General features: G+C 37.9%; 1 protein-coding gene across 1 annotated transcript in view; it reads right to left on the reverse strand.

The window, feature by feature from the left end:
• Positions 1–27847, reverse strand: part of LOC134663301 (uncharacterized) — a 75013-nt gene that overhangs the window by 30398 nt on the left and 16768 nt on the right. The window contains exon 2 of the mRNA XM_063519703.1: positions 16198–16338. Coding sequence (XP_063375773.1) covers positions 16198–16261 — 64 coding nt within the window. The 5' untranslated portion in view covers positions 16262–16338. The remainder of the gene's footprint in view (positions 1–16197; positions 16339–27847) is intronic.

The raw sequence follows: 27847 nt of genomic DNA on the forward strand, positions 1-27847 counted from the left end.
TTGGGCCGAGCACACAAGGTCAATTTTATTGTTTCAAATCTTTATTTACATTGTTTTTGCATGCATTACTGTGTCCCGAATAGGGGTATTGTCATAGGGTTATTAGCGTCAACATAAAAAAAAATCTTTTGTGTTAACTTAATTGTAATTGTACAATAAGTTTAAATTTTTTAAAATGGAGGACCGCCCCATTAACTTTAATTTATTGCATAAAGATGAACTAGAGTATGAAGTGAAGGTACGAGATGCCACTCCGGCAGACGATGTAAAGGGATTGAGGGAGCAAATTAGGAAGTTAGCGAGGGACTTACCATCAGATGATATCGAAGAGTATGTTGGGCACATTTCGCCGGAGCTTGCTATAATTCAAAATAAATTGACTGAGTTGGAAAACTTGACCACGGCCGCCAAGACTCCAATAACTTTAAAGTCTCTTAACCGGGTACAGGCTTTAGGGCATCACTTGTATCATCGTTTAACACGGATTAACCCGGAGGAGTCCGCTGATGTCACCTTGCACTCGGGGTTAACGGATCGACTCATGCGAATCCATTCAAAGTTAGATAATATGCTATCGGTGTTTGTGTCGACTCGTTCCAATGCTGGGTTCGATGATGCGATGGAAGGTTCGGGGAGCCCTGCCCAACCTGAAACTTCATCGACAGCTCCTGCTACCTCGTGCTTTAATAAATATCAAACAGTTAGTTCTTTAAATCTTAAATTTAATGGTCGGACGTGTGTTAAGGCCTTTTTACAGCGGGTTGAGGAGTTGGCAGCTTCGCGTCGTATTACGGAAGCCAGGCTTTTAGCTTCAGCCGTAGAATTATTTGATGGGGACGCGCTAATGTGGTATCGCAGTATACGCACTGAGGTGTCCACTTGGGACCAATTGAAGGCTGTCTTAATAGATGAATTTTTGCCATTCGATTATGACAGGCGCTTATTGAAAGAAATTAGAAATCGTACTCAGGGTTCTAATGAGAACATTTCTACATACATTAGCATTATGCAGAATTATTTCAGTCGTTTGAATACGGAATTGTCGGATCAGGAGAAATTTGACATAGTTTCAATTAATGTTCGCCCGGAGTATACGGTACCTTTGGCCATTCAGTCGGTTACTACCTTAAAGGATTTGAAGAGGGTGTGTCGCGTGCTTGAGGACAGCTGGCAGCGGGCTAATGCTTTTGTGGAGCCTCCCAGACCTTCATCGTCTACCTTGGCCGCAGACTTGAGTTGTAAAACCTCTTCGCGTCCTAAAGTTGAGGCAGCCAATCCGCTGGAGAAGCCGTTCTGTGTTCGTTGTCGTGTAGATACGCACAGTCTGAGGGAGTGTAAGTCTAAACGGGTAGTTTGTTTCAAATGTGGTAGGGCGGGAGTGTCTTACCCAGATTGTCCCAATTGTTTTCCTAGAGCTTCTACTTCTACTTCGCCAGATGCAGGTGCTGTGCCTGGTGTTTCAAAAAACTAATTATTCCGGACCGCCGAATGTCGAGTCCCCACGATTTGGAGCGTGGGAACTCATGTAATTTGGTCGATTTTGGTGAAGATATTATGGGGGACATTGGGGTTAATCCAGACTGTCCTGATTACCCACTTATAGTTAGTACTTTAATGTCTCTTCCCGTTTCGGTGGTTCGGAGTCGGTTCATTTTGAATAAAGACGAGCGACCTCACATGTCGGTGGGAATTTTAGGTCGTTCTTTTCGTGGTCTTTTGGATACTGGGGCAGGGATCAGTATTATAGGTTCGAACTCGCATAGGGAATTTTTGTCATTAGGAGCTCAGTTGGTTTCTGCCACGGATAATACTCATATTATAGCGGCTAATAAAACTCGTTCGAGAATAATCGGGTGTATGTACTTGGTTGTTAAAGCTAAAAATTTAACACGCGAAATTAAATTTTATGTAATACCGGACGTGGGTACACGTATGATCTTCGGTGTTAATTTTTTTAAGGCGTTCAATATCGCACCGGAATTGTTTAGTCAGTATGGGAACCAGGAACCGGACACTACCGTGAATGAGGTCGTGCCCGAAAAACACCTGTGCTCCTTACAAGAGTTGACACCTGATCAACGTGCCATAGCGGACGGGATTATTCGTAATTTCAAGGACATTTCGTTTGAGAAGAAAGGTTTGGGGCGTACGCACTTGCTCACCCATACCATAGATACCGGTGATAGTCCTCCGATTAAACAACGTTATTATCCGATCTCGCCACACCGTCTGGTAGAGCTTAACCGTCAATTAGATGAGATGCTAGAGCAGGACGTAGTTGAACCTAGTACTAGTGCTTGGAATAATCCTACCCTTTTTACAGCTAAGTCTAATGGGGAGCTACGTTTTTGCTTGGATAGTCGCAAATTGAATTCGGTTAGTAAACGCGATGCATATCCGTTACCGTATATATCACGTATTCTGGACCAGTTGAGGGACGCGAAATTCCTGTCCTCAATTGACTTAAAAAGCGCGTTTTGGCAGATTCCGTTAGATGAGGCGTCGCGCGAACGAACGGCCTTTACGGTGCCTAAACGTGGCTTATTTCAATTTAAGGTCATGTGTTTCGGGTTGACCGGAGCACCTGGTACCCAGCAGCGTCTAATGGATAAGTTGTTTGGACCCGAATTTAATGACAGGCTTTTTGTGTACTTAGATGATATAATAATAGTTAGTCAGACGTTTGAAGAACATATTGCGTTATTAAATAGGGTATTAGACCGTTTGTCGGCTGCTAACTTAACTATTAATTTTGCGAAGTCACAGTTCTTTCGAAAGGAACTTAAATACCTTGGTTATGTAGTAGACGAGCGTGGACTGCATACCGACCCTTCCAAAATTCAAGCTATTGTAGATTACCCCGTTCCTAACAACCGTAAGGAAGTTAAAATGTTTGTAAGTACCGCATCTTATTACCGTAGATTCATTAAAAATTTCAGTGACCTCGCAGCCCCCTTAAATGCTTTGACGAGTACTCGGAAGAATGCTCCTCCTTTCGCGTGGTCGAGGGAAGCTCAGGAGTCCTTTCAAAAACTTAAGTCGGCTTTAGTTTCGGCACCGATATTATCGTGCCCAGATTTCTCGAAGCCGTTCCTTCTACATTGTGATGCGTCCGGGTATGGCGTGGCCGGAACTTTGACCCAAATAATGCAGGACGGGCTGGAGCATCCGATAGCGTACGCGAGCCGCTCGTTAAACCGCGCCGAACGCAATTATTCCGCGACCGAGCGCGAGGCACTTGCCGTTGTTTTCAGTATCGCATTTTCGGCCATACTTAGAGGGTGGCCCACGATTTAAGGTAATTACCGATCACTCCAGTTTAAAGTGGTTTTTTAATTTAACCAATCCGACGGGCCGGTTAGCACGTTGGGGTTGTAGGTTATCCCCTTATGACTTCGAAATCGTACATCGTAAAGGTAAAGAACATGTAGTTCCGGACGCTTTATCTCGTAGTGTACCCGTGTTGGAAATTCATACTTGTGAGTGGTATGATAAGCTTTTTGAACGTTGCCGGGTATCCCCAGGCTCGTGTCCGAATTACGCGATTCAAAATAATAAACTTATGCGTTACTGTAAAAGTAAATTCAAGCTTTCAGGGGAATTTGATTGGAAGGTCGTGATACCATCGAGTCAACGACAAGAATTAATTAAAACTTGTCATAACGAGGAGCTTTCCCATTTAGGAGTTTTTAAAACTTATAAAAGATTATCGTTACATTATTACTGGCCTTCAATGTACCAGGATGTAGCTAATTTTATTCGAGGATGTGAGGTTTGCGCTGCGTATAAAAATTCACAGCAGCCCCCTATAGGTATCATGGGACACCCTAAGAACTGTTCGCGTCCATTCGACACGCTCAGTATCGATTTAGTGGGCCCACTACCACGTTCCAGGGCAGGTTATACTTATATTCTGTCAGTATTATGTTGCTTTTCTAAGTACGTGTTGTTTTTCCCACTTAGGCGAGCCGTAGGGAAGACTATCGCTCAGCGTCTGGAGGATGAGGTGTTTCTTAAGCACGGCGTGCCGCGCACAGTGATTGCGGATAATGCTACGCAATTCACTGGTAGCGAGCTTAGAGGTTTGTTTCAGAAATACTTCATTCCTCAAATTCATTACACCCCGCGTTATTGCCCTCAGGTTAACACCGTAGAACGCTATCATAAGACCCTGATGACGTCCGTCTCTATCATGGTCCAGAACGATCATCGAGCTTGGGACGTAGCTTTGCCGAAGGTACAGTTCGCCATGAATTCCACCACCAGCGAAACGGTTCGTTATTCTCCATTCTTTCTGGTTCATGGTAGGGAGGCTGTTGCTTGCGGTAAAGTCTATGGAGATTGCCAGACTTCGAAACTAGACCTATCAATTGACTCTCCAGATCGGTACGCGGAATCTTTAGGCGGCTTAAAGGAAGTTTTCGATAGGGTTAAGTTATCATTAATAAAAGCTCACGATAGAGGGGCGCGTTATTATAATAGGGGCCGACAGTCGGTTGAGTTTAGTGAGGGCGAGGTTGTTATGAAAAAGACTTTTCCTTTGAGTGACGCCAGTAAATTCTTTATGGCTAAGCTTGCTCCTAAATACGTGAAGTGCCGCATAGTTCGTAAACTCTCGAATTTAGTATACGAGTTGGAAGATTTTTATACGGGTAAGAATTTAGGGTCCTGGCATGCCCGGAATCTTAAAAGGTTTGATCCGTGATCAATTTCATTGGCTATAAGCCGTCTATCCACAGTGAGCGTTGGCAGTGCAGGGCGAAATCCCTGATTTCGCACTGCAGGGCCAGTGTTCCTGTGAAGAGTGTCGACTGGTAGCTCAGTGGCTCTTTAGCCGAGCTATCGGACACTGTCCTTGACTCACTTGGGTAATTGACTGTACTCAGTCATTACCGCAGATTATTGAATAATCTGTTACCTTACGCACATTCCGCCATATAGCTTGGACGTGCAGCCCGCGACCCAGGTCGCTCGCTGCGCCGCCAAGATATACAGCGATGCAGTGCGTAGGTAGGGAGCTTTGCAGCTTCGCTTATTAGCGTTTAGTTTCGTTTAGGTTAATATACGCTTAGGGTATCATAGTGTATATTACAGTACAGTAATATTATAGTTTGTAGGTGGTAACTTGTGCACAGCTCGGCTGTGCTTATTTTTTTATTATAGTTTAATGCGTGGGTTCGAATTGGGTGGTCGTTGCTTTCCTTTATGCCTTTGGCGTCGATTTTTTTTACGGGACTTCGTCTAGAAAATAAGAGGGTGGTTTTGCGAGCTGGGGGCCAGCTCAAAATTTTGCCGTAGTCAAAATTTTCTTCGGGTAGGGGAGCACTGTAACAATAAAATTTTAACTCTGCATTTTTTCAATACTGTTTAGTACGTGACCCGTCTTCGTTTGATACCTTTACCGCCATCTAGCGAGCTCAGTCGATAACAACATGGTCCGGGTTGCTAGATTAAAAATAATTTCGGTGTCTTCTTACATCTTTGGTTTTTTTTTAATCGAAAGGGGTTTGTAAATTAAAATTGTCTTCAAATATTGTTTTTCCTTTCTATTTAATATTAGTTCAAATAAAGTAAAGAAGAAAGGTAATGTTTTCTTTTCAAAATCACCTAGGATCGCACGAATCCAGTTCGGGCTATGGCAACTCTGTCATTTGGTCTGTCATTTCCTGCCAAAATGAAGGTCGGACATTTTCTTTCCTGTCGTTCCGCTAAAAAGAAGCCTTTTCAGGCGATTTCTAAACCAATCGGGAGAAATCTCCCTTTTGAGTGAGTATTTTAGTGATTTTTGCGACGAGTTTTGTGTGTAAGATTCAGTTTAATAGTGTGGTGATTTTTATTTTCAGCCCAGGCGAAAAAGTGGGGCACATGCAGCCCCAAATTTAAGGGCCTTTGTGGCCGTGTTTTATAGACCTCGCTTGTGTCGACATATGTTGCAGAGCACCCTTTGCGGGCCATTTTTCCACAGCGAGTAAGTATTATTTGTTTTTTTTAAGAGTTAACCTTTAGCCGCGCTGGTCAAATGTTAACCTTGACCTGACGCGTGCCGTTCCAAATTCGAAATTATGTATGTCTGGACTCCATTTTGTTGCAAAGTTATTTAGGTTCCAGCGTTACTAAGCGTTGTGTACTCTTGTCTTATTATTTGAAAACCTTTCCAGGGTCTACAATTTTACCTGTAAATCCGCCTGGCGCGGGTTCTACCTACGTGTGTGCTCGGTGAACCGCGTTGACTGGAGATCGGCGGGTGCTGCCTTGGCCTGTACCGAGAGGGTGACGACGTGGCGGTGTTGTTGGTACCCTAAACCCTGCGGATCAGGTCAGCTCCTTCCAATCTTTAATTTACCTCTACGGCGCCCAACAATATTCTAGTTAAATTGTAAATTTTCGACTAAAAGTGTTCAACCATAATAGTTTAGCCGCTAACCCACATTCGCTCTCTCGTCCCTAGTGTAGTCTCAAAATAGATAAAATTAAGAGCTAGTCTAAGATAACTGCAGTGTTTGCAAGGCCCATAAGGCCCGGGTAATACTTTCCTTGGTTCTTTAATAGAATAAACGTTGTAATTATAGTGGTTGCATTTTCTTTTCTCTCCCCCTAAAATAATTTTGGTAACAATGTATTTACTTTTTATAAATGGATAAGGTTAAAAAAATTGATATATAGAATTATGGATAGGACCGAATGGCGGGAAAGAGGGGAGTCTTTGCCCAGCAGTGGGACACTCCAATGGGCTAATAAAAAAAAATAGAATCATATATATATATTTTTTTTCTTTTTTTTTCAAAAAATATACTTATGTCTAGGTATACAAAAGTTTTGCCAAACTGTAGACAGTTTGTTGGCGACAATAAACAGCCAGAGGTAAAACAACAAGCGAAGGTAAAATGAAAAACTTATAAATCATACATTATGGTTATGCCTATGGGTATGGGTATCTATCGCTTCCAGCTGAAAACTTGAAGCTTGAGTTCAAGGGTACCTACGCCAAGTGCTACAAAGTCATGATAAATATGCATAAGGTCTGTTATCTATTTAGATTATTTTAAATATTTTTGCTTTCGGCATAATTTACGTACAAGACAATAGGTTTTAACGAAATTGTGAAGTACTTACCTACGAAACTTGTAAAATATTAAAAAAACCGGGCAAGTGCGAGTCGGACTCGCGCACGAAGGGTCCATTAAGCAAAAAATAAACGGAAAAAATGCAAAAAGAAAACGGTCACCCATCCAAGTACTGACCACGCCCGACGTTGCTTAACTTTGGTCAAAAATCACGTTTGCTGTATGGGAGCCCCACTTAAATCTTTATTTTATTCTGTTTTTAGTATTTGTTGTTATAGCGGCAACAGAAATACATCATCTGTGAAAATTTCAACTGTCTAGCTATCACGGTTCGTGAGATACAGCCTGGTGACAGACAGACGGACGGACGGACGGACGGATGGACGGACAGCGAAGTCTTAGTAATAGGGTCCCGTTTTACCCTTTGGGTACGGTACCCTAAAAACAGCAGAAAATTTAAGAATAATGGGGACCCCGAAGTCGGCACGGTTTCTAGTTACTCTATGGTCCCAGTATTTGCGCTCGGGGATGAGTGTGTCCGGCCTTTGTACGCAGGACACCGGATCCATCCGCATCCTTACGTGTGGCGAGGAGACACATTCGGAATTTCGAAATATATTTAACAGTATTTGGCACTTACGTATTATAGGTAAAAATAAAATAAAAAATTCGGGTATAGCGCATTTAACCGATTATTTTATTTTAAACTAGCACAGCTGAGATGTCAACTTTACTTGTTATTTTTAATTCGTTGCACTTTTCACTTTTGGAAATTGAAATGGAAATTGTTCCTGTATTTTTATGAATTTGACTCATGTCAAGTTTTCTATGAAGTATCGGGGAACTATTAGGAGTACACTATGTTTTTATTCGTTATTTGCGCAAGGAGTGGAGTGTACCTATATCCGCCGCTTTTGTAAATCCGACACCGGAATCCCATTGCCCTGTCTATGTTTCACATAAAACTTTGTACGCGTAAAAGCGTTTTAAAATAATTCTTGACAAAACGTATATTAAAAAAAAAGTCTATAATAGTCGGAACCACGCACAGAGCGTTCCGTGTCGTTACACATTAAAAAAAATATTTTATAACTATTCATTTGTGAGTTATATACTTCTTTAATGTTATAACAACCTAAGAATTTATAGAGGTAATTAGTAATTAGAAGAGTAAACATAAAAATAGTTATAGACAAAGTGGATAATTACATCGGGTAATTCAGTAGGTACGTAACCTTATTTCTATGATATGAAAAGTGGGTTATGATATACATATACAGTGTGGAAGTCTTATACGGGCGATAAATTAAATCGGACATAGTATTCATTAGTGTAATCATGAAGTAAAAGGTTTTTTTAAGTTGCAGTTCATTACGACCCCATAATTATTTTTTTTTAAATTTCTCAACAGCAATGTACTGTAAACATGGTTGCGGTACCGAAAAGTCAAATGTTCATTAGCAATACAACAATAGCATTTATAAACTTACCTATCTGGAGGAATATTCACAATACATGTTAGCATTACACTGCGTTTAATGTTTTGTAGTTATTTTGGTAGATAAAAGTACTACTAGGCGTGTTAAAAGATATTAAATCTTATTTATTTATCATGTTTATCAACAAGAAACTGACTTCATTTTAATCAGTCACGATGACAGCACTTGACGTGATTATTTCTAATCTGAGCAATAGACAAGCACCTTTGATAGCACACCTCTTTTGAAAATTCATTTAATATCAGTATCTCATAAGTGATTATTGTGTATTCATTTCGTATTTAATTTGCCTGATTTTTTATACCAGGATGGCGGAAAATGAGCATACGGCCCGCCTAATAGTTGTACAGTTATTACCAAAATTATTTCGAGAATTAACTAAAACGTTTAAACACCACAAAACTTGGCACATAGTGTGAAAACGTGGCAAACTCTTTGGTGGAATTGCAAGTTTCTTATTTTATCTCAACTCTGATTTGACAATGTCAGTCTTTCAATTCAAAAGTAATTGTATGATTTTAATTTACGGTGAAACACTACAAAATGGTCATCCAGCGCTAGTTGTGTACAGAGAGCGATTCCCTCATCGGGTTGTACCAAGAAACGCTCGAGTAATTATTGTAAACGCGATACAGCGAGCTCGCGAAGGATTGCCCGTAACTGGAAGGGTGGCGGGGGCAAAACTAAACTCAGGTTTCTCAGAATTTGTATTGTTGTAAATTGTGTTTTTTAGTTTTCTCTTTTAGTTGGTTTTCTTTAGGTAAGTATTTCAGCAACTTCAGTACATTTCAGTTGTAATTTCAATGGGTCGTTATTAAATGATTGCTTTAATAAGATTTTTTGATGTAATTTGATTTTAAACTAGGTAGTAATTTCGTCAGATAAAAAACATCATACTTATTTATTATTTACCCACTCATGACAGTTAATGACATTACATACGCAATAGGAGTTTTTGAAAGTAACTGTCAACGAGCGTTTAACGTGAGTGTGTTTGCATTACATTGCGGGCTGAATTATTTTGTATGGACAAAATTACTGTTGCAACTTTAAGTAAATGTTATTTAATTACCTTTACTTTGTCCTATACTAACCACGGTTAAGAAATTCGCCTGTATTAGACTTCCACACTGTATAATATTATGTATTTGGCTGATATAGCCGTAACTATCTATATATTAATTGTGACTACATGTATCAACGTCAAAATTCTACCAAAAGTTGATAAGCTACAGACTTTAAAATTCGGATAAGCAAGCATGGTGGACCGAGGACATAACAAAGCTTTTTCGGATTTTCTCATTAGCCGCCATAAGTAAATTATTGTACTTAAACTAACGTCCTACTTCGTAACGATTTTATCTACTAAAGCCGAGTGACATAGTAAATCGTTGATACCAAAGTCGTTTCCCCAGATTGTGCGCTTAATAAATTATCAGACAAAGATCAAGCCACCGCAATCCGTAGGGTTGCCAATGACGATGTTTAGAAAACAAACAAGGCCGCTCATATGTACTTCACTGTTTTTTCTTGTACTTGCGTGCAAGTTAAAGACTTCTTGTATTTGCTAAGCTTCATTTTGTGCGTTAATAGAATTTTATATTACCAATGTGCCATCATTTATTATTTCTGGATGGAATAGTGAAGAACGCCACCCCTATTTTTTCAGTCATTTACACCATCCGTTATGCATTTTTAAAACAGTGGAATATGTATTTAGATCTGTAAATACAAGTAGGAATTAACAAGTTTTTTTTTAAACAGACCAATTGTAATAGTGTAGTTATTTGCCAGAAAGGAGTTCAGAGTGCAATAAAACTATGCTTAGGTATAGCTAGAAACAGCACCCGGGAATCAAATTAAAACGACTTCAGTGAAAAAAAACGCATTTAACCGTTTTTGCAGCCGAAGTGTCCCGTCCCATAAGTGTCCCGTGAACAAAGTTTTGTACGGGACACTAAAACTTGTGAGAAACGTCAAGCACAGTGCAGCTAATACCCCTTTTATTTCATTGCGCCAGACTGACCAAAAAGGAAACGTAGTGAAAGCTCACTTGTTGATCCGAGAAGAGCTAGAGCCTTTTCCGGCTGTCACATATTTTGTGAATCTCAATACAGGATGGATCCGCCAGGGCGCCGATTTTTGAATTTCGACCATTCGATATCGTGTAATTCGTTCAATAATAATATATCTTCAGTACCCCGCATTTAAATACTACTAATAGAATCGAAAACGAGTGGTCAATACCACTCGATTCCCAATTTCTATTGCTCGTATTTCAAAAATTAGCATTTCGCTGTTTTCCACCGATTTAGGAGTGACGAAATCGAGCTCTCGAAATGCGAAAATCGGCCCCCTGATCTACTGTATGATTGATTGATTGAGTCGTATTGTAATAGCCATCGCAATGTTGCATTTATATGTTCTACTGCTGGGCATTAACCTCCCCCTGTATCAGAGGGTTGCATCGTCATAGTTTTCTTAAGATGAGGTGGATTAAAGTTTCGAACAGGCTCAATTTCTAACTAATTACTTACTACGTGGTAATTATAAAGTTCACTCGATCGATAAATTAATCGAAAATTTGACACCTTTTAAAAAAACTTGTTAAGTATGTTTGGGCACCCTTTAACTTTTGACATATTCTGTATCAGAAAATAATTTAGATGTCACTTTGTTAGGTATATAGCGTGAAATATTGACCTTGTAAGTATTCTTGGGAGTAGGCAACATAGGGAAACGTACCATCCTTTACATTTAAATAATTTTAATAGGTACTTACTTTTTTTCAAAATTATGAATCCAAATACCACCATGTTTCCCTTTTGGATTTCATAATGTCTTGATAATGTCATGTATAATCATTGATCACGTTCTAGATTTCACCCTGTACCTATGAGCTACTCAATTCAAAGGCTTTCAACTATGCAATCACATTTTCCGCCTCAATAGGTTTGTTCTTAAGGCGACTAAGTAATACATCAAAAGGTTAGGCTAAAGAAATCATTTTCCTATTTTACGATAGGGTGCCAAAAAGTTTTCAGATTTATCACGTAGGGGGAGGCGGGGTATTTTTAGTACATACAGTGTGTTTTCTGTAACAGGAGCAATAAATTAAACTGTAACCAACATTTGTTCAGCAACTTTTGAAAATAACTCATGTTTTGATTTTTATTAGTTACACTTTAAAGTTTATTCTAAGAAGCAATGTATTGCAAATTTTGTTATGTTAAAAGCGTGACAAGTAACGTCAAACACACTGATGTCAGCGTACATTGAAGGCAATATTTATTTTGTATGAAAAAGTGGATGTCTAAAGGATTCATAATTTTTAAAAATTGCTGAACAAATGTTGTTCAGTTTGAGGAGTACAGCCTTTGGTTTAATTTATTGCTCCTGTTACAGGAAGCACCCTGTATATTGTATTTGTAAAGGTGTGCAAATTTAACTTAACCTGCCCCAACATAAAAATATGTATGAGCATGTATAATGGATTATTTTTATTAAAAGGGATGTCCAGTATAATATTAAAAATTGCTTAGACAGATTAGGTAACATCTTATCGTAGGTACTTACCCACATTGTATATATCACTAATTGCAATAAAATTTTATTCTATCTGATGTACCTTTATTCCTCTATTTAGTACAATAAAGTGTTTTCTTACTTACTTACTTAAAACTGCAGTGGGTTCGTTTGCGAGCATAACAATTAATTCAAGTAAGACAAGTTACATTAGACAAGGTTTCATTGCTAAAGACTGTTGCCTCCAATAACTATAAAGATTGTTGAATCACATCCCTATTACACAGAGTGTAATACATTTCTTCCGCACACGGCATTGGGGTCGCGCGCAATGGCCCGCGGTCGCCGCCGTGCAACTGACACGTCCGTATATTGCAAGCTTTGTCCCCGACGCGTGCCAATAGTGATGTGCCTTTCACGGGAATCTGACATTACCATAGACAATAAGTACTACCATACCTCCCGTACAACTTAACAAGGAAGGAACTAAGGATAGTCATATATGGAGCAATTTACTAAATAATGGAATCTATTGGAAGTTGGTGTGTGTTATTACATTTTTTCTCGGTACCATAAAACTATATCTTTAATTTTATTGGCAAAATCCCGTTAAAAATCATATATGATGTAATAGCCTGCCATATGGCCTGTACGGATTCTGTTGTGGCAGCACCAGTATTTCCTGTGCTGTCAGCCCTTCGGATTTTGAGTAGGGTTTGGGGCAACTTTTGTGGACACTTTCTTTCTCCGCGCCTGCTCCTGTTGAAAACCGTCAGCCCTCGGTTTTCTTCCAGCTTCGGTCGTAGGACGTGATTATTGCATCCGTGCGGCGGTGGATTCATGAATTATTTGTACGCAGGTAGATCGCAACGCGCATAAAATATTGTTTTTACGGCTTCCCTAAAGAGCGCGTGTTTCCTGCGTAATCGAAGCGGGGCTATGTTGCTAAGCACATGGTAATCAGTGAGTCGGAGTAGATTTTATTGTATCGGAAACACACCTCATTTCGTCGTTCATTCGTCGTTATGGTTATAGACCGACCGCGACAGGCGAGGACTCATTTAAGCGATCGGTCTATAGTAAAAATCTCATTAATAAAAAAAAATGTTAATAGCGACAATTTGAGCAACTTTAATGAATAATATCAGAAGATTCGTCTGGATATAAAAAATCCGGTAAAGGCCTTATAATAAACACATATATTTGTTATTGTATCTAATGTATGTTTTCTATGCATTCAAGGCGAACCTCTAGGCTACCGCAACAACCTTGACTATAGTCCCACCTCCATCCCATGTTCCTATGCGAAAATCAATATTTAAAGACGTTTTATCATATTTAAAAAGTTCAGTGTATTAAAAATGTTTTTCTTTTAGAACTACTTAAAATTATAGTTTTCGAAAGATGAAAAGCGGATGTCTGTCCCAACGTCGACGGCACTTGCTATCTATTTCCCGTTCCTGCCCACGCACGTCACTATGCCTGTCCCGTTTGATAAGTGAATGCAATTATTGAGTTAGGTCTTCTAATAGGCTTTTGAATAGTTCTCTCGTAATAATGAAGGCGGAATCGGTATTGTCGTTCATGAGTAAAGTTCTATCTAGTTCTGATTGGCTCGCAAATCGTTTTTTTTTTTCTCGCTACAAAATATTAGAGCCTACCACAGTAGCAGCGAAGGAAATAATGTCAATCTTGTAAGATATACATTTGATTGAAAATTATTCGTACCCGTAAATAACTAAGTTTTTCTCAAAATTTAAATATGCATCTGGCTGTGCAATTTGAATAAAAAATATTATAAAAAATCCTTAAGCACGAGTTCTTTATTGAAGGAGCCAAATTTATTCAAACCAGGCAATTTAGCCTTGAGATTTCCCTTTGAATGAAGTGTTGATCAGACGTAACGAAATTTATTTTCCAAACAAAATAAAATACCTACTCCTTGATTTTTACACAGATTACTGAGATTACTTTCATTGGAATCATGAAGTTGAGTGATTTATGATAGTTTAATTTTACCACATACTTTTTTAGAAATATTGTTTAAAGCGTTAAGTAGGTATGACTGCAACCTAAAGATTATTACTTAGCAAAAAACCGAAAGGTATCGTAAACAGTAGAAGTTACTATAGCTATAATTATTAAATAAGTGCGAGATATCATTTTAAAATCGAATGGCTAATTTTCAAATCGTACCGTACCGTGAGAAAATACACCACGACTGACATTATGAACTACCCTTGAAGTGAACTAATACAGAAATGAAGGATAATCGATGTTTGACTAGGCTGTGCCCATTTATTATAAGCATGCCATATTCAACTGTTGTATGAGTATTGAGTACTTACCTATCGTAGGTACCTACATACAAATATATTTTAAGTTTTTGCAGACCTTAAATTAATGGTTTATAAAGACATTATTTTTTATCTACTATATCATTACTTTATTGTCACTTTAAGATTATTATTAAAATCAGAAGAACGAGGTTTAGGCTACCGTTTATAACCCTAAATGAAGCGATTGTCAATAATAGTGATTGAAGGCGATTGTCAAATTTTCTTTTGTTTTATAAAAAGAAAAATACTTACTAAATCGCTCTTTGTGTTTCAAAAACAGGTATTTTTTTTTCTTATGTTCTAAAAACATAGTACCATAAAGAATAATCTCTCTCTTACATATACTATGGCATAATGTAAGTTTTAGTTATTTATCTAAAGCTTTTATACTTTCATAATTAGGGTCTTTCGACTTTCTTAATTTATTCCTAATTGACTTTAGAAAATAAGTTCGAACTCAAAATTGATTGTAAGAGAGAGTATTGTTATATTTGATAATACGACACGAGACACGACTGTTGGTTTTAAGGCATAGTCGAGTAACAAGTGTGTGTTATGTAGTGTATGTGTGTTCATATACTTTAGTCATTACTCAATTTACGTCATATACATACCAAAGAAGGTACCTACGTAATTTGTGTCACGTCATAACCCGACGGAGACCGTAACCGAATAACGTTACGCAAACTGTAATTGTATTTGGGTATTGGCACCCTTGCACCCCCGGCGACGGTCGTCACCTCCGCTGCATACAAATGTACATACAGGGTGTCGACCTCTCCACAGAGGTATAAAATCCTAGACAGGGCTTTATATTTATACGTAAAATACTGAAATAGTTCTGATCGTTCAATGCAGTGAGCACGCCACCTGCGTCCTTAGCATATTTTTAGAATAAAAAAGGTATAAAATGTTTTATCCACTGCTTACCTGGTCTACTAAACTACCTAAGTAATGCACTACAAATGAGGCCTTAAAAATGGCTTATAAAGGACTTAATTAAGTAGGTGCGTCGGCTAAAGCGGCCCAAAATCTTTGACATTTGGGCTGAGACTTTTGGCTCGTGGGGTACAAACGCTATTTAGCTTTCGCACAACGTATAAGCATCGAAATACAGCGGAAAATTGCCAAAAGGGCCGATATTTTTACATGTACATATATCAGTTTTATTTTTAGTTTATAAACATAATATATTACTAATAACTTATAAGGAGAATGTACATTTTTATATTTTACTTGCCCATTATTATAATGCTTAAAATATACACCACTGTAGCTTGCAATGAAAAATGTGCTTGATATCTAGTGTTACAATACTTTTTGTTATTCCTAGCAATAGGGAACACAGAAGTGATGTTAACTATTTAATTTGTCAAACATAATAAATAACATTTGCCTAAAAGTTAGTAAGCTTGTGCATTTAAAGAGGTGCAAGCAGAAATAAACATACGCTAAATACGCAACATTACATATGATGCGATTTAAAATATAATCTGTGGATGGTATACCTAGCTAAGAGACTTAATGTGCTTAAAACACAGAACAATACATGGGTAGGTATATGAAACCGATACGCATCGGCTATTGTTAATACGATTATACTTTGTGCAGGCAGAAGAAAACATTTCATCTTTTATATTGACTATATTGTTACCTCTTCTTCCTGTATTATTTGTATTGTTTTCTGTAATGAGGTGTGCAATAAAGAGTACTTGTATTGTATGGTATTGTTATGTAAACGTGATAAAAAAAGATTAAAATAATACTGACCTTCTCTTGTGGAACAGACGAGCAGTGTCATCCAGAAATGCCATACCCATGGTGGTAGCACCATCACCACCCAATGTCTGATTAATAGCCTGTGCTTAGCATCGTGTTTTCAGTTGCCCCGTTTTGTCATCGCCACCTGATCTGAAACAAACAAAAATACAAAAATGAATATAAGTAAAGCTATATAAAGTGTCATTCTATGGAACTTCCTAACTATGTAAACAGACCGCCATACTGAAATCGTCATTTAGTGACAGTTTCAATATGGTGGTTTGTTTATTTACATACTTAGCAAGTTCTATTATAGAATGACACTTTAGGTAGGTACATTTATTTTGCACATTAATTATGGAATAAGATTCTTTGTTGTTTGTGTAACTCTATATGATGGACAAGTAATATCGACATAATATGAGTTAGATATTTGTTAATAATTGAAATCATTTCAACCAAACATGCCTACCAATTACTGATTTGTAATAGTTAAATAGTACATTGGTGAAGAGGCCAGAAAGTGTTGAATAGATAGACGAGTTAGTTTGAGGGCTGTTAGGGAAGGCTCTCGAATTTACGAGTCCATATATTACACTGTCGGCCGAGTCATTACAAAGTGCTTTTCACTACTACTGTAAGGAAATGTATTAATTATCGTCTAATCGTTTTAGTCGTCGTGTAATCGTCTGCTAACGAACCACTCTGTGGTTTGGCGAAGATCATTTGTATTTAGATGTAAACAATTTTCAAAATAAAGGCTTTTTTTATTTTTTTTATTTATAATAATTCTACGAGATACGTCCATTTCATATTGCTATATATACTACCTACCTACTTTAACGCAAAATTAAAAACTAGCAGCCTGGCAGCCGCTTTAATTTCTGTAGACGTAATCATGTTAATGGAAACTGTTATCGACTTTTACCTGTATCGATTTAACCATTTACAAACATTTCAACCATCCACGTAACATCCTGCCTATTTGAATTAATTGATTTAAAAAACAACCACAACCCTAGAATTCGAACTAATTATTAATTAAATTGGGACAAATATATAAGTATATTTAAAACATATTACCGAAAAGTGTGCCTATTTGCTCCAAAATCCGAAATTGAATTTTAATATTACTTTTATGGTGGGTATGTTGATATAGGTATAGGTTCCTATTCCGGCTTAAATTTGATCATCACCACTATCAATAAAATACTTAAATGAGGTTGTAATATAGTTTTCATGTACCTATAGAAACTGAAACTGTTGGAGCACAATGACACACGTGGGAGCAAAGCACATTTTACGGATAAGTAATACCCGTACCTACCCGTAATTAAGATCTGAATTTAATGAGCTCAATGTTAGTAAATGTCTAAAACCATTCAAAAGTTGTATTTTTAATTAAATATATGCTCTGAAGGAAAGTCAACGGTTTTATAAAGAAACTAAAAGATATAAGAATTCTCATTACAAAAATGCTTGCGGTACGTAAGAAACTACTTACTTGAAAGGAGTAATGGGGATTCTCATCCCGAGGAGAAGTATAAGTATACCTAAGGCAGGCCTTGTATTTTGAAGGACAGTGTTATCATTGGACATCAGTCACACATGATAATATAGGGATGAGCCGTCCGCATGAAATTTTATTCAATGAACCCTCAATATATATCTCCCTGGGTACGTCACAGACCCGAATTTTTTATCTTGTTCATTTCGGGCTTCTCAAATATGTATAGTGTTTTTGTTTGAACCAAAACTGAAGCCAGGATCTGAGTAACTATGTAGGTACCTACGTTTATTTACTAGGGACCTATATTCGTTGTCAGGTTGTGTTGTAGCTACCATATTTACCAGAATCACACTACACTGATAGACCACTTCACTTAAAGCCTAATCAGTAATATAAATATGATCATTGTCAAGAGGGCGCTGTTATTCTCATTGTATAGATAGGGTGACAATTAAGTAAAGTATGAAATAAATAGTTCCAGTGAAATTCCGCAACATGGCGCGTGATTCCTGGTCAGGCTTTAGATAAATGGGGATTTTCATTTATATGTCCAGTTCAATAACGGCTTCAGGATGCTGTTGGGGCTACCACGCTTTTGCAGTGCGTCAGGCATGTTTGCGCAAGCACGAATGGACGATTTTCATGCCATAATGAGGAAAAGGATCGCCTCTCAAATGTATCGCCTGCGGGGTAGCACCAACAGCAGCGGAGAGATGGGACTGTCCGTTTCTTAGTCACTGGGCGTCTGCTCATCACCAGGTGTACCAGGACCCCAAATGAGTCTATTTCATAGGCGTACCCAGCAATTTTTAAAGGGTGGGGCAGAAGTAGGGTTACGTGCCTTAATTGTTCCTAATAATTTTTAACTTCTCGTCAAACCACAGACCAGGGTGGGGCAAGTTGCCCCACTTGCCCCACCGTGCGTACGCCTATGGTCTATTTTAATATATGTGAGACCTAGATTAAGATCTACTAACACTAGTAATGTAAGTCTGTACATAACTAACAATTTATGGGCAAATTGGCCTAAAATAAAGAATTTTATTATTATTCTTTATTCATCATTTCTCTTAGGCTAGGGTTTTTATAATATGAATATAAAAGTAAAATATAAAAACACTTACAAAACAATAAAAAATACATATAGACACAGTATAAAAAACACACATTGTTATTATTATCTCCGTTACAAACTCTCGGGTTTTTAAGCCCGGTCATTTATAAGGCGGGCGTGGGGATATAGATCCAACACGTAGAGGCCGTTTGGAGAGCTTTGATGTCATGTAGAACGCCTGCTGGAACCCATTCACGGGTGCATAAATAGATACCCGTAAACCGGTTTCAGCAGGCATTGGGAGCTATTATAGAAAAATGGAAAGAGTCCTGGTCTATGGTTTAAATTTGGGTGGAAAATAAGTCTGGGCTATTGCTAAGTTTCGGACACCTGCTATAACATTACACAATGTTATCGAGGCAGGCGGTGACTCGCCACTCGTTAGATGGGCACCTGATGCGCCATCGTAAAGACGGCCAGGCGCAACACCGGCGTGAGCGGCTCTGGGGTGTCGAGAGGTGGTGCTGCGCTTTCTCCGAAGTTACTCGCGGCGTTATGCCCTTTAACATTTCCACCCCTGGAGTATATAGCTCTAGCGACTCCTCTCTTATTATTATTATTATTTACATAAAATTCCATTAATGGTTGATTATCTAATCTTCATAAATGTCAAATTGTTTATTTGTTAATTTTCGACTAAGTAAACCGGTTTATAGCTGCAACGTTTACCTGTTCAACTGTCTGATACTACAGCAATTAGTCTAACGCACACTTTTAATATAAAGTTTAAGGCACTTGACTATTGTGTCTTGAGCCTTGGTTGCACGAAACCGTTTCTTAACCAGTCATCCATCAACGTTACGCTTAGGTACATCTAATCGTCTATGTGATAAATGGGAACAATTTGATCTAACGCTTTACAAAACATTTCACTTTCATACTAGGGCAGGGCAAGGGTTTCGGTTGAAAGTTATTTTAGTACATTCCAACTAATGCTTGGTAATTTTTATTAGATAGGTACGTTTTAGCAATGATATAATAAAGTATATGCTACATCCCATGCTCATGCTGTGTATAATAAAATTTAATCATATGCAAGGCAATTTTTCGGAGTCCTCCTATTTGGTAATCAATTAATTTGGCGAATGCTAGATTTCACATACCGTACAATCGACGTCAAAGATATGTTTGTTACGTCATTTAAATAAATTGTTCTATTGGTGATGCGACTATGGACAGTAAAGTATGCTTAATCAAGTACCAACATCGCCAAAATTGCCGATTCGAACTTTAAGCTACGTCTTTGTTTGAAGAAACGTCACATTTGACACTGATATATGTAATCCATATCGTTTCTAGCTCTATTAATTGACTTATCTTAAAGTTTGTTACGGGCCTATTTAATGCAGTTAACATGTAACAAAATTTTCCATCATTGATTTGAAGTCATCAAGTCGATTTTATTTAAATTGTTTTGTTTTATGTTGTTTCCTTAATAGACTAGCTGCACTTATATGTCTGTTTACTTAGGTAGTAAACATTCTTCGGGTTACATTCCGTCGCAGCTGCAGTAGCAAGTTCAGCTAATTAACTTCTGTGAAGCTAAATACTGAGACTGCTGTGTAATTATTTTCTCAACTGGATGGTCGAGTCTTAAGGTAAACTCAATTATAAACTAGTTTTCTACTAAAATTGCTTCAAATACTTCCAAAATTAAAATTTGTTCTGTCTTTGTAAATATTAGGTATATTCTCACCAGGCTCGCAGACATAGTTAAAATTTTAATTCATCAATCAAAAATGTTCATTTTGGAAGTACATATATACATACTATAAAAATTTGAGGAAACACTTCATTTTTCATAAACGAATCTTAAATAAATATTTTAGTGTGTAAAGCGCATTAAACTGTCGAATGGAAGCAATTAATTTACCGTTATAAAAAAGTGAGTTCCCCATTTTAATGATTTCCGCAAGTTTTTGTCCTTTTCAGGACTGTTGGCTCTAAATAAATCTTTGTTTCTGAACCGCTTGGGTGCAATAAAACTCGTTATCGTGGCAACCCAACGAAGGCAATTAAAATTAAATGTAGGTACTAATAGTTAGAACATATACTTCAGTATCGATAGATTATTGTAAATTATACATGAAATAAATAACAAAAGCCGGGGTTTAGATAGGTAATTAAACTAAGGATATTTAAGGTTAGTCTTTTAACTTCTTATAAAGCTAATATCTCCTTAATTTAAGCTTTTCATCATTCTAAATAGAACTTAACAATAAAATAATATTAATTCAACCCCAATTTTGTAGCTGAATTCATCGGGCAACTTTAAAATAAAACTGGCAGGCGAGTGCGTCAGGGACGCCGCCATTGCCGATCGATACCAAAAGTTTAAATGGAAAAGTGTCGGATTTTATTTCGCGTCACTCTTTAAGTACTATATTTCTTTTTTATTTCTTTATTTAAATCACATGCATAAACTTACAGCTAAGGATGCCAAAACGCTTATGCGGTAGGGACAATACATACAATTAGATTCAAACACAGTCTAGAGATTAAAACATTACAACAAAACATAAACAATGAAATACGGTCAGGTTAAATCACAAACATTACATTAGTTACACATAAATTAAATTAAATTAAATGCAACAGAGGATAGGATGTCAAACTTAAACTTACACACATATATACATAATATATACAAAAATACCATTATTCATTCGTCAAATACACATTAATATAATTTAAGAATTTTCTTGTGAAGACACCGACACTATCGTAGTATACGTCAGCATCTTGTTTGATGTTAAAAAAGTCATTCAAAAGTGCCAGAGCTCTAGCAGTGGGAGCGTTCTGGGCCCGACGAGTACGAATCGCACCGCGCGCGAACAGAGGCCTTCGTCTGCGCACCCCACCCTCACCAGTGTCTTCCGCGATCAGTCGCGCCTGCGGTACAAACAAACCGATACGCTCTAAGACAGTTGGATTGTCGACCTTATTATTGAGCAGTTGGTAGTAGTGCACCGCAAGTAGGAGTTTGCGCCGTAACTCGAGCGTATCTAAGCCCACCATCCCTGTCACGAAAAGAGAAGGAAACAGAAAGGGATAGTACCCGTACTGCCTCTTGTAGAGAAATCTCGCAAATTTCCTTTGGATCATCTCTAACATCAGAGTGTACTTTTTCTCACTTGGATCCCATACCGTGGACCCGAATTCCAATAGGCTACGTACGTAAGCATTGTACAAAACTTTGGGTATGAGTCTACTTTTAAACTGGGAGCTGACTCTCATTATAAAACCCAAAGTTTTGGTTGCACGCTTACAGATGGCAGTTATATGCGAACGGAAATTAAGCTCCCTGTCCATATTTATGCCTAGGTCACGTATTTCCTGCTCTCTTGCTATCTCGACGCCACTTAGATGGTAGGAAGAGTGAATCGGCGATTTGGCTCTTGTGAATGTAATGACTTTACATTTGCTTTCGTTGAAAAGCAGACGATTAGCCTTACTCCACTCAGCAACAGCGTTTATGTCTAGCTGTAATTTGTCACAGTCGCTAACATTTTCGACCTTTAAAAATATTTTAAGGTCATCGGCAAACATGAGACACCTCGCATACTTTGTGACTCTTGGTAAGTCGTTGATCATTATGAGGAACAACGTTGGGCCAAGAGTACTCCCTTGGCTCACTCCAGAACGCGTATAGAATGGCTGGGATTCGTGACCTGCAAGTCCTACATACTGTGATCGACTGCCAAGGTAATTCGCAAAAAAACGCAGAAGCTGGGGCACAAATCCCAGTTGGGCAAGCTTTTGCAATAGAATGTCGTTGTCGACTAAATCAAAAGCCTTTTTAAAGTCAAAATAGGCTGCGTCGACTTGCCTACGCGCATCAATGGCCCCCAGCACGTATTCCACAAAGGCTACGTGATTAGTCGTAGTAGATCTGCCTGTACGGAAGCCATGCTGCGAGTCATCGAGCAGTCCAGCTATTTGCCGACTTATTTGGTAATCAAGTATCGACTCGAATAACTTGCCGAAAACAGGTAAAACAGCAATTGGCCTGAAACTTGTTACATCCGGACCCAAACAAGAAGCAGAACCTCCCTTGGGCACAGGTGTAACTCTTGACACTTTCCAACGTCTAGGAAAGGAGGCTTGTTTCAAAGACAGGTTAAAAATGTGTAAGAGAGGTGCCTTCAGGACTGACATGCAGTCAATGGCCAGAAATGGGGGAACGGCATCGGGGCCGGCTGCAGATCGAGGTTTTAGTCTCTTAGTTGCACGAAGCAGCTCCCACTCCTCCACCCCATCGACAGCGATTCTTCTAACTCCGCCCACCCCCTTCACGCTCTGTGCTGCATCGTCCGCGTCCAGTCGCGGTATATCTGGTTGGAAAACAGAACTGAAGTATTCGGCAAAGGCTTCAGCTGCATCTTGGCCAGTTACGAGATTATCTTTATAGAAGAATTCTTTACACGATAATTTCCCCTTACGCTTTTTTTTCACGAATTGCCAGAATTTAGTCGGCTCATTCATGATATTGTCTTCTATATTTTTAAGGTATAGTTGATACGATTGGTCAGTCAAGGTTTTAACGTGCCCCCTGTAGTACCTGTACAGTTCTTTATTGCATACAGCACCAGTCTCTTTGAATTTTTTCAGATGGTAATACTTGAGCTGTATGTTTAAGATGATTTGTGGCGTGTACCAATCCGGGTAACTGTATTTACCTACACGATTTTTTTGTTGGTTTTTGTACGGAACAAACTTTAACATACACTCAGTTAACTTAGTGTAAAAAACCTCTGTAGCCTGTTCAGCCTCCTGGCAGTCATGTACTTCTACCCAATCTATATTAGTGATTGCGGCATATAGCGCACGAAGATCTGCCTTACGAAAATCCCACGCAGGCGAGGATAACTTCCCTTTAGACTGATGCTCAGAGGAGGGCGAGTGTGCATGTAGACGAGATGTTCGCACCAAGGTAAGATCGACCTCAAGCGGCGGGTGATAGGCGTCCATCGGGACCAAAGGCTCCACGTCACCAGATACACGAATGCTATCGGAGTCACGATCGAACAACACAAAATCAAGGAGGCCTCCATGCCGGTTAATAACATTATTGTATTGACGTAGCCTACCAAACTCCAGAAACAATTCGAATTGCACTCTTACATTATTCGAGCAGGAATTTAAATTGAAATCACCTACAATACAGATGTTCAATTCGGAGTGGTTGCAAAGTACATTCTCAAGACACGTTAGGACTCTAAGGTATTGATCATCCTTGTAGTTAGGTGGTAGGTACACCACGCAAAACAGATATTTTACATTTTTCCAGGTAATAATACATACTAACAATTCCATATCATCAGTGATGCCATCAATGTCCGTAACTAAGCGTATAGAATAGGAGCTGCGCACTGCGATAAGTACCCCTCCCCAGCCCACATCACCAGCACGGTCCTTGCGAATCACTGTATACTCTGAAGGAAACAGTTCAGCATCCTGTACTGAGCTATTCAGGAAAGTTTCCGTAAGCGCGATGAAGTCACACGGACACAATAATAAATTATTAAAAAACAGTTGGGTTTTAGATCTAAGCCCACGTACATTCTGGTAAAAGATAGACACATGTTTCACATTGGAATAGCAAATTAACAAAGCCGCCGGTGCTTAAGAGTTCGTAATTGAAATTCTTTAATTTGGCTTACTTATATTTTTGTTGTTATTTTACTTTAGATTATAGAAAGTAAAAACTTTTTATACATATTATGAAACACCATTTCATTGTTCATGCGGGTGTATTATTAGTATAGTAGTAAGTACTTTGATGATTTTCTAATCTAAATTTATTTTTAAACTACATATTTTTTCAATATTTTCCATTTGCTCGAAAAAGTAATTAAGGCTACTATTTAATCATTGTACAATATTAAGCGTTAGGTATGATAATATAAGTACACATATATGTTGGAAAATAAGTCGTCTAAAAAATCAGTGATCTTATAACTATGGACCCTATACTTTTAATTTTTAAATTACCTACCTCTTTTCCGTTTTTAATTATCTACTTTTACATACCTACTATTAGAGCATCGGCCTGCCTAGGTAATAAGGTAGGCAGGTGCCTACCTTACCTTACCTACTCAATGTAACTTATTCCTATACATAAATCCATCTAAAACGTACACTATTATCACAGATTTTTGCTTAGGTAATCAGTATAAATCTCAAAGGAACAAACGAACGTACCGTAGCAGTTAAGTAAAATAATGTTTACGAATCTTAAGTATAAAAAAACGTTTTTTCATTGTATCGTTTTTTCAACATAACATAACAAATGAGTTTATTATTACAATTGATATGTTGACGCGGGGACGTGGCAGCTATATGATGGGACCCGGAATATTGGGAATTCTTCGCTGCCCGCATTGGTATGCCATGAATTGCTTGGTGACTAGTAACGGCCGCTTTACGGATTCCTAGCCAAAAATATTAATTTTACAATACATATTTAACCGATCTCGTAGAAAGAGAAGAATTTTATTAATGTGTTTTCTGTTTAGGAAATGTTCAGGGTCTTTATAGCATCATCCCTCGTAAATGAGCTCAGTGGGATCAAAAAGGAATTTACACCGTTGACACCAGATTTACTGGAACTTTGCGGAATGCTTAGGTAGGGTTTTGGCTAAGAAATCCAATTTCGATAATTTATGCTTCGTCAGCCAGATTAAATGGAAATAAATAATCCGGTCACGTTAAAATCTATTGTACTGTTTAACTCTTAAGTCTAGAGTTTTTTTTTTATGCAGAGGCATAAAATCATATTTTTAATGTTGGCTTCCTATACAATAATAGTTCTTTATGTGACTGCTAGACTGCTATATAGGTTATGCCTAATTATGTACAGTGCATGTATGCACTGTTTTATCTACACGCATACCTACCTATTATAAGTTCTCTATGAAGTATTGAGGAACCGCGTGTTACGACCAGCACAAAGAACTTAAGTCAGTAATAACATTTCAATAATTTAAATAAAATATCTTAACTATCTATAAATACGTACTCATACTGAACTAAATAACAATAACAATATTTTTATTCACAATAAAAGTTTAACAGGCACGTTACAGTGAACCCCGCACTAGGCATGGCCTGTATGCAGTGTTGCCAACTTGGCATAATTGATGCCAGATCTGGCATATTTTCACTCGCTTTGGCACCAAAATTTTCCATTTAGCATCTGGCATAATTTTTTGCATAATTTAGTCTAAACCAAATTTTACCAACTTGGCAAAAACAATATGCACCATCGCCTTATGTGGTTCATATTTTCATATGAATATTGACTTTTGTGGGCAGATGGACGTCGACGGACTATACTTGGTCAAGCAGATCTTGTCAGTAGAAAAAGGCAGCAAATTTTCAAAAATGTAGGCGCGAAGGGATATCGTCTCATAGAAAATTTCAATTACGCGCCTTTTTCTACTGACAAGATTTGCTTGCCCATCTATATATAAATGTATTTTTTTTTAATAATTGCCAAACAACAGCAGACTCGTCACTATAGTCTGTTAAGCCATTTCCGTTAGTGAACAAACGCGGCAAAAAAAAAAAGTAGGTGCGAAGGATTACCAATTTATCATCTCATAGAAAATTTGAATTTTTCGCCTTTATCTATATGACAAAGTACGGTGTTTTTAATGAATATTTTTAGACATCACATTATTTTAAATGTTTTAAGTGTGTATTTTCAAGTGACATTTTAGCATTTTTTTTAGCATATTTCAACAAGCTTTGGCATAATTTTTGCATAATCTAGACATTAGTCTAGCATCTTTTCAAAATCCGAGTTGGCAACACTGCCTGTATGGCGGGGTCATGATCATCGCGAGTTACCAATTTTAAAAAAGAAATAAATATATCACAGCTATAACTATACTCATATGCATTTCATATCGGATACTGAAATAAAAATACAATCATTCCTGGTGACAGTGGAGGGCGTTCCATTTTATATTCCACAAGCTCCTCGGACATCAGACTACCAAGAACGCTTTGTCACCGCCTGTCCGCGCAACTTTTAGTTGTCTGTTAGTAACAGCAATACAAACTAAGAAGTTATTTTTCATTTGCTCTGAAAGTGGGTAGTTGTTGTTCTAAAAAGTATGCAGAAATTAATAAGTTTCTGCTGTAGAGCACTGTACTTTCTAAGTAGGTAGGTATGTTTTTTTCTCTTGATTACGACAAGAAATTAAAAGTTTCTATTTTAAATGGATTTGTTGCATGTACAATTTCCATTCTGATAATTAACTGCCATGCCTTATCATTTATGGAATGCCATAAATAACGATATTTTTGCCTAGTTTGTTAATTGGAGTACTTTCAATTAACAGAGTAGGCAAGAAATACTACCGAAGTTTACCTTATTTTATCCGTGTTATTTAAATGCACGTTTTTTACATTCCTCGTATTCGAAATGAAAAGTAGAGTGTTTAACTCGGGTGAAGTCGAGGTAGTTTGGCGCTCGAACGGGGCTGTCCATAAATTACGTCATCGATTTTTGACGATTTTTGACCCCCCCCCCCCCATTAATCATCCAAAAATCATGCTTCAAATGACCCCATTTCCTCCTACTTCATGCTACCGTCATCCGATGTCCAGACCCCCCCCCCCTAATTTGAAATGACGTAATTTATGAATAGCCCCAACGCAGTGAGATCATCCCTTGCTACATATAATTCAGGCATTCAGGTAATGTTGATTGTGATTTTATCACTTAGGTGATACATACTGTCAGTCACGTTACGATCACGACAAATATGAAAGAAGCGGATGTCTAGTTTAAAACAGTAAGTTAATAAAGGCGCAATCTTTTTAGTCGTAAGCAATCATAATCCTTTGACAACTCTGTAACCGTATATTTAGGAGTATGTATATTACTACAATACGATTTTATAACATGTTTCTGCTACAACAATAAACAGAAGCGTCGATTTTTACCTTCGTTTTACTCAGTTTTACCCCCGATCCATTTTGTTCCTCAAATTATTTTGCAGAAACATCATTTGTATAAAATG

Source organism: Cydia fagiglandana, chromosome 1 (assembly GCF_963556715.1).
Source record: "Cydia fagiglandana chromosome 1, ilCydFagi1.1, whole genome shotgun sequence".
NCBI lineage: Eukaryota > Metazoa > Arthropoda > Insecta > Lepidoptera > Tortricidae > Cydia > Cydia fagiglandana.